Here is a 7,169-nt window from a genome sequence, read left to right on the forward strand (position 1 = left end):
ATATTATAATTTTATTAGATGATAATGTAAATATAATTTACACTGTAAAAATAATTTACACTCACAGTGCAATACCTTTAATATCTGTAGTCATTAGATATATTGTTTATATATTTTTATTTTTGATATTTTGTTATATATTTTTATTTATAAATTAAAATCATCTTATTTAGTCAATAAATTAATATCATTTTAATCCTATCAAGTCATATATGTGCCAATATATCCCCTTATTGAGCAGAAAGAGTTAATAATCATTGATGAAAGATTAACCCTAATCCCCATAAAGATATCTAGAAGCAATAAATAGATTACGCAAATATGACCGAAACGGCACTTTATGATTTTCAATTTAGCATCTGTTAATAATTTAATCATCGCGCCAAAACAATTGATATTTAGCCCTAAATTTCAATATCCAGAATATCCGTAAGAAAGAACAAGATTTGCCACCGATATATATATGTATCGCATCTCTTTTTTTTCTTTGTCAATATCTTCTCTCTTTTCTTCTTTTTGTTGACTTCTTAAGGCACTTCTTCTGGTTGAAGATACACTTCATTTTTTTTGCGTTACTCGGAACATATTACGATTTTCACTGTCAATTCTCTATTATTTTTCAGGATCTGAATGTTCTTAATCTGGTTTTTGGAATGAATAATTCGAGGTTTGCAGATTAAACAATTAGATCTCCAACTAAGTAGTTTTATGGATTTTTTTTTTTTGCTATGGTGAAATTTGAGTTTTAGGTTATGTCAAATTGAGGAAATTTAGATAGTTTGTTTTGCTTTTCTAATTTTTCTAGGGTTTTAATTATCGCGTGTTTGATATCGGCAATTTTTTCAGCAAATATTCCTGATCCTGTGTTTTTTTCACTGAAGGTCTGACCTAGGGAGATCCCAGATGATAAACCGACGTACTATGGATCAGTGTACTAAAAACGCCATAGAATTTGTAAAAGAAATAAAGGGTGGATTAATTCAAAATAAGTTTGATGAGTTTGTGAAAGCCTTCAAGGATTATAGGGCACAAAGGTTTGATCATGTGCTTCCCTTATTTTATTTCTTTGTATATACTGTGAGAGGGATTTAGATTGTTGATTTGATCCTAATTTTAACTTTAGTTGTAAATAATTTTTCTATCTGTTTGGTACATTTGTAGGATTGAGGATTCTGATCTTAGGGATAAAATGAAGGAAATATTCGAAGGTGAGAGAGATATGATATTGAGATTAAACACGTTCTTGCCAATTGGATATGAAATCAAACTTCCATTTGAAGATGAACAATCTCAGAGAAAAAAGCATGTCAAAATGGAAGATGCCATAAGATTTTTGAATAAGATAAAGGTATGAGTTTTGTTGATTTTATGGAACTCTCGATAAATATTTGTTTTTAACGCAAGATTATTTTTTTGCAGGCTCAATTTGAAGGAGTTGATAATCATACTTACAAATCATTTATGAAGATATTAATTATGTATTATAAGAAACATAAGTCTTTCACTATGGTCTGCCAAGAGGTATATTTGTTCAATTTTATTATGCATGTTAATCATATTTCTTTGATTTTTTTTTTAATTCCACATCAGTCTATTTTTTTTATGCTTGATTTTTCATGATTGAACTTCCACAGGTTACTACACTATTGCAAGGCCATCCTGATCTTCTTGATGAATTTTATTATTTTCTTCCAAAATCTATTTCTGCTCATTATGTTGCTGCTCGGAATTCTGTGCGTGGAGATATGTAGGAGATCTTCAATAAATATGCGGCAAATTTTTGTTAATGTAGTTTGGAGAATTAAATAAAATATATGGAATGGATTTGATATAGAGATAATTCAAGCTTTATTGCAAAAATCTAATGTTTTAAATTTGTAAGGTTTGAAAAACAATTCAATAAATTTGTCTTTGAATATTTTGGAATAAAAACAAAGTACTTTATATATGAAATTGAAGAGAAATTGACTGAGCACTTTATTGCTGCAACCATGGCAATTAAATGAATTTTTATTTATCAGACAATGTATGTTATAACATCGTAATACCATGCTATATTTTTTCAAAATCATGTATGTGTGAATACAACAGACAGGTTGACACAACGTCATTTATTCATTGTATTGCATTGGTTCTTCTGTTCTTCTCGGTATGGATCTGTATAGGGAGCTTCATTCCTTTTATTTTTCTAATTTTCCTAACAATGCCAATGTTTCGATTCTTTGCCGTCAATTATCTGAGTTTGGATTAGTTTGGTGGAGGTTACATTCTCCTTAGCTCTCCTAATGAAGAACCTCTAGATATGTTTAAGAAATATGAAGTTGCCTTCTGGAATCAAATTTTTCGTTTTCTTAATACTTGGTCTCCTGTCTTCTCCCTCTTCAAAGAGGAGTTGTGGTTTTATGCAGATGTATCCAAGTTCATTTAGGAGAGTGCTTGAAGTAGATTTTAATACTAGAGTTGCCTTTCACTTTGGTTTGGGTAGGGTTAGGGTTGTAACTAAGCTCAGTCCCTTAATAGATGAAGTGGTGTTGCTTTTTTTTGGTCAGTATGAGTTTTCTCTTTGGGTAGTTAAAGAAACTTCATGGGTGGTGAATAAGCCAACTCAAATTCTTGATTTGAAGAGAAAGATAGGATTTTGTGTGGATAACTTTTGACCCTAGTGTTGAGTTGCAAAGAAGGTGTCTTTAGAGATACTGAGTTTTGTTTTTCAGGCTTTCGAATGGGATGGTAATGAGGAGGAGTTATACGGTAAGGAAGATGGTTTGTTGAAGAAGAAACTTCAAATCGTGTTCATGAGGATAAATGTGTTGATGAGGAAGACGATAATGTACGTGACACATTTTCATTTGCGTGATCTTGTTCAGTGATAAGTGTGGAACCTTGTTTTGAAGGTGATATATTTTTAATAAGGACATCAACTTTTGATGATGACAACTAATGTCTTATGACAAGTCAAACCTAAACGACTAAGCGGATAAAGATGAAAACTTAAATATTAGACTCTGATGGACTTGACTATCTAATAATGACAATCAAATGGAATGTAACAAAATCCTTATCTCAAGCTACTCAAACAAGTGTCTACAAAAAAGAAAGCAATTGACAAAGTCTTGAAGAACTAAGGACCCTCCTAATTTAGTTATGAGTGAACCAATTGTAAAGCATGACGACTTTATCATAAAAGCACATGGCTAAAGTGCGCACACACACTCACAGTTAAATATACTCTCAAAATATTTTTACCAAAGAAAATATCTTCAAAAACATCTTGAACTTTTGCCAAATGAACTGGGAATTCTGCCAAAATAGCTATAGGCAAAATGTTAACTTATCTAATCGATTAGCTCAATGTAAAATTGAGTCCCAAATGATTAGGACAATTCCTTAATAATATGCAATGAATGTATATCTTTTCCTTTCTTTTGTATACTTACAATCGATTATATGGAACCTTCTTAATACATTGTAAACATGTTCTAATTGATTAGATGATCATAAAATGCATTTATTCAAAAAAAAAAATTGAGTCAACCTCTAGCCTACAAATAGAGGTCTCTTCCCTCATTTCATTTCATCCAGAAACGTATTTTGACATCTCTCTCTCTCTCTCCCTCTCTCTATCTCTCTCTCTCTCTCTAAATATTTATTTCGCTTCCTCTCACTAAATTTTTTGGCATAGTGCCTTTGTGAGAAAAGTAATTTTGTGAGTGAGGATATTTTGTAATTATGGATGGGTAGAATTGTAAATTCACCAATGTAATATTTTTTATACACCTTAGTTGAATATTATCCAGTTAAGAGTTATTGTTTCGGTTCGAAGGTAAACTTGTAAAAGCTTTGGTTTGGGGATTGTGTGATCAAACCATAGTTTATGGTTCGAGATTAGCCTGTATTAAAATCTCTTTAGGTTCTTTGTCATCCCATTGTAAACTAAGATTAGGTTAAAGCTTATCCTGTGGTAAAAGTGTGGATAAGGTTCGAGATTAGCCCGATATTAAAATCTCACAAGTTATTGGTCAATCCATATAAAACCAAAGTTTAAGGTTCGTGAGCTCAGCTTGTGATAAAGGCTTACAAGGTTTAAGAACTTGAAGACTAACTGCTTCAAATTTATTATTTGTGGAGAGAAGAATAACTTCTTCAATCTACCATGCGAAGAGAAGACTAATCGTTTCAATATGTTGCTTGGAAGAGAAGACTCAAACTGCTATATTCTAAAGTCTTGTATTATTTGATTGAAGTTCAACCATCTTTCTTTGTATAAGGGGATTCATGAGTCTTTCCTACCAAAAACTTTCAACGTTTATTAGATACTCTCAAGACAAGTTTTTGGAGAGAGGAGTAGGTAATTTTCTTATTTGACCGAACTTTTATACATTGTTGTGTTCATCTCTTTCCCTTAACTCTTCATTTTTTTGTTATTTATCTTCTGCAAATTATTTTTTTCACTGCTAATTATTTAAAATATTTTTAAACTCTGATTTTACATCTCAAGGTTTCTCAAAACACTACGCCAAAAACTGGAATAGACAGCGCACCTTAGAGGGCGCTTTATTACAAAAGCGCACTCTAAAGTGAAGCGAAAAAATAAGGAGCGAACAACTGGAATAGACAACGCACTTTAGAGGGCGCTTTTGTAATAAAGCGCCCTCTAAGGTGAAGCGAAAAAATAAGGAGGATATAGAGGGACAACAATACAGGGCGCTTTTTATAAAGCGCCCTCTAAGGTTACCCTTAGAGGGCGCTTTTAAAAAAGCGCTCTATAAGTCCATGTGCATTTCCAGTTTATAAAGCGCTTTTGGAAAGCCTTAGAGAGCGCTTTCATAAGCGCCCTCTTAGGCCCCGTTTAGAGGACGTTTTTTTTCCACAAGCGCCCTCTAAGGTCCCCTTTAGTAAACATTAAAATTATAACATACTGCGCGTTTTGTTATTTCACTCTCTGTTATTTTCATTCTTTTTCACGTTAGGGTTCTCACTGCTACGATTTTCGCTACTTCTAAGGCGTTTTCCTTCCACCTCTTATAGATCTACGACGTTTCCTCCTTCTATTAATTCGTTGTTAGCTGTTCGATTTTGACACCGTAGGTATTTTTCTAATCTTCATATTACTTTGTTTCTCTTCTGACGTTCGCTATTGTTCATTTTTGGTTTCATTTTTCTTGGTTCATACATTTATTGAGTATTCTCAACAATAATTATTGTGTTGCAATGCTAGCAATGGAGACTAGGCATTATGGGTTAAATTTCACCAACTGTTCCATTTTTTTAATTCTTTATTGTTAACTATGATTAAAATGACTCTTTATTTATTGATTTATTGATGTTATATATATATATATATATATATATATATATATATATATATATATATATATATATATATATATATATATATATATATATATATATATATATATATATATATATATATATATATATATATATATGGTTAGGGTGAAACTTTTTTCAAATTGATGCAGATACTTGTGTCCTGAACCCTATCCGGAGGAGAATTTGGAGTTTCTTAAATCACAGAATATTCGTCTATTTCAATTTGGAATTGAGGGGAAAACGGTAATTTTTTATATTCGTATTCATCATATATGTGTTCAAATGTGTTTAATCATGTTATTTCAATGTATGATGTTTTGAATTGGGTTTTGATTGTTGTTAAAAAGTCTGTGATTGTTTGAATCATTCTGAATTTTGTTAATGAAATTTCATTGAAATCATGAAATGTATGTGTATTACTCAAAGTTTGAATTTTTTCTGTGATTGTGTTATTTTTGCAGATTATTAGATTAGGGTTTTAGGTTTAATTGTATAATTAGGAGAAAAAGGGGGTTTGGGGTTTATCATAAATATGGGTTGGTGTTAGCTGCTAATAATCATGAAATTTGACTTATGTGGATTGGTGATTCATTTTTGGTTTTATCTTTTTTTTTTTATTTTAGAGTTAGTAAATCTTTGTATTTTTCTGCAGGAAGTTTCTTTACCTATTCTCAGTGATTCTATTATGGAGGCTTTGAAAATTTTACTTGGTATTTGAAGCAAGCTTATTCAACTTTGAAATGCAGATTTTTTGTATATCTTTGTTGGTGTTTCTCTTGTTTGTTAGATATCTAATTCCTTAATTTTTTCTGGTTTCAGATGTGAGAAATCACCCTGTTTTGATTCATTGCAAACGAGGAAAGGTATAAGATTGATCACTTGCAAGTTTATCTTCTCAATTCTGAATTTCTGTTTTGAATTCCTAATTGTTTGTTCTAATGATGATTTTTCTTTTGTAATGCAGCATAGAACAGGTTGTGTAGTTGGTTGCTTCAGAAAGATGCAGAACTGGTGTCTGTCTTCTGTGTTTGAGGAGTACCAGCGCTATGCTGGTGCTAAATCCAAGACAGCGGATTTAACATTTATAGAGATGTTTGACATCATAAATCTTAGGCAGTGCCTCTACAGCATCATCTACCAGTATCAAGGTGCTTCAAAGAAGCGCAGATTGATGTATCAAGGCGAGACTACGCAGAAGCCACCCCGTTTGACATCGTTTTAGCTGCTGCACTGGCTATCAACTCCATTTTTGGATTTGGTAGAGAACTCATACTTCAAAGTGATTTTTTGGAGTCTTTGAACATATACCCTTAGGGTTTTTAAAGATCTTTTGAGTACTGCTATTGACATGCATATTCTCAGAGATGCTTTTGCTACTTAGTTTTATTCATAGTTAACAATAAAGAACTAAAAAAAACATACATCTCAGAGATGCTTTTGCTACTTAGTTTTATTTCTTTTTAAGTTATGAATTGGTTGTATATTTAGAATCTTTAGAAGTTAAACGATTATATATAAGTGGATTGTTGTATATGTATGGATTGTTGTATATAAGGTTTGTTGAATGCAATGTGTGAAAAAGGACTTCAAATTATACAGTTTTAGGTGTACTGCTTCAATATACAGGTTGTCTAAAATAAATAAAAAAATATAGCGCTTTTTACAAAAAAAATTTAAATAACCACCCACTTTAGAGGGCGCTTTCCAAAATAAGCGCCCTCTAAATCCTTTAAATTTCCACTTTAGAGGGCGCTTTCCAGTAAAAGCGCCCTCTAAACCCTTAAAAGTTTCCACTTTAGAGGGCGCTTTCCAGTAAAAGCGCCCTCTAAACCCTT

At 31.7% G+C, this 7,169-nt stretch overlaps 2 protein-coding genes across 2 annotated transcripts; both read left to right on the top strand.

The window, feature by feature from the left end:
- The first annotated feature begins 510 nt into the window (after positions 1 to 510).
- LOC127121395 (paired amphipathic helix protein Sin3-like 3) lies at positions 511 to 1,851 on the top strand. Its single transcript, XM_051051887.1, has 5 exons — positions 511 to 667; positions 882 to 1,034; positions 1,162 to 1,348; positions 1,420 to 1,521; positions 1,635 to 1,851. The coding sequence occupies exons 1-5, from the start codon at positions 654 to 656 to the stop codon at positions 1,749 to 1,751; spliced, it is 573 nt and encodes a 190-aa protein (XP_050907844.1). The 5' UTR covers positions 511 to 653; the 3' UTR covers positions 1,752 to 1,851.
- Positions 1,852 to 2,315: 464 nt separating this feature from the next.
- Positions 2,316 to 6,600, top strand: LOC127123195 (tyrosine-protein phosphatase DSP3-like). The gene is made up of 6 exons (XM_051053442.1): positions 2,316 to 2,567; positions 2,715 to 2,830; positions 5,484 to 5,577; positions 5,987 to 6,044; positions 6,154 to 6,197; positions 6,299 to 6,600. The coding sequence occupies exons 1-6, from the start codon at positions 2,316 to 2,318 to the stop codon at positions 6,554 to 6,556; spliced, it is 822 nt and encodes a 273-aa protein (XP_050909399.1). The 3' UTR covers positions 6,557 to 6,600.
- Positions 6,601 to 7,169: the final 569 nt, after the last annotated feature.

Source organism: Lathyrus oleraceus, chromosome 2 (assembly GCF_024323335.1).
Source record: "Lathyrus oleraceus cultivar Zhongwan6 chromosome 2, CAAS_Psat_ZW6_1.0, whole genome shotgun sequence".
NCBI classification, from domain to species: Eukaryota; Viridiplantae; Streptophyta; class Magnoliopsida; order Fabales; family Fabaceae; genus Lathyrus; species Lathyrus oleraceus.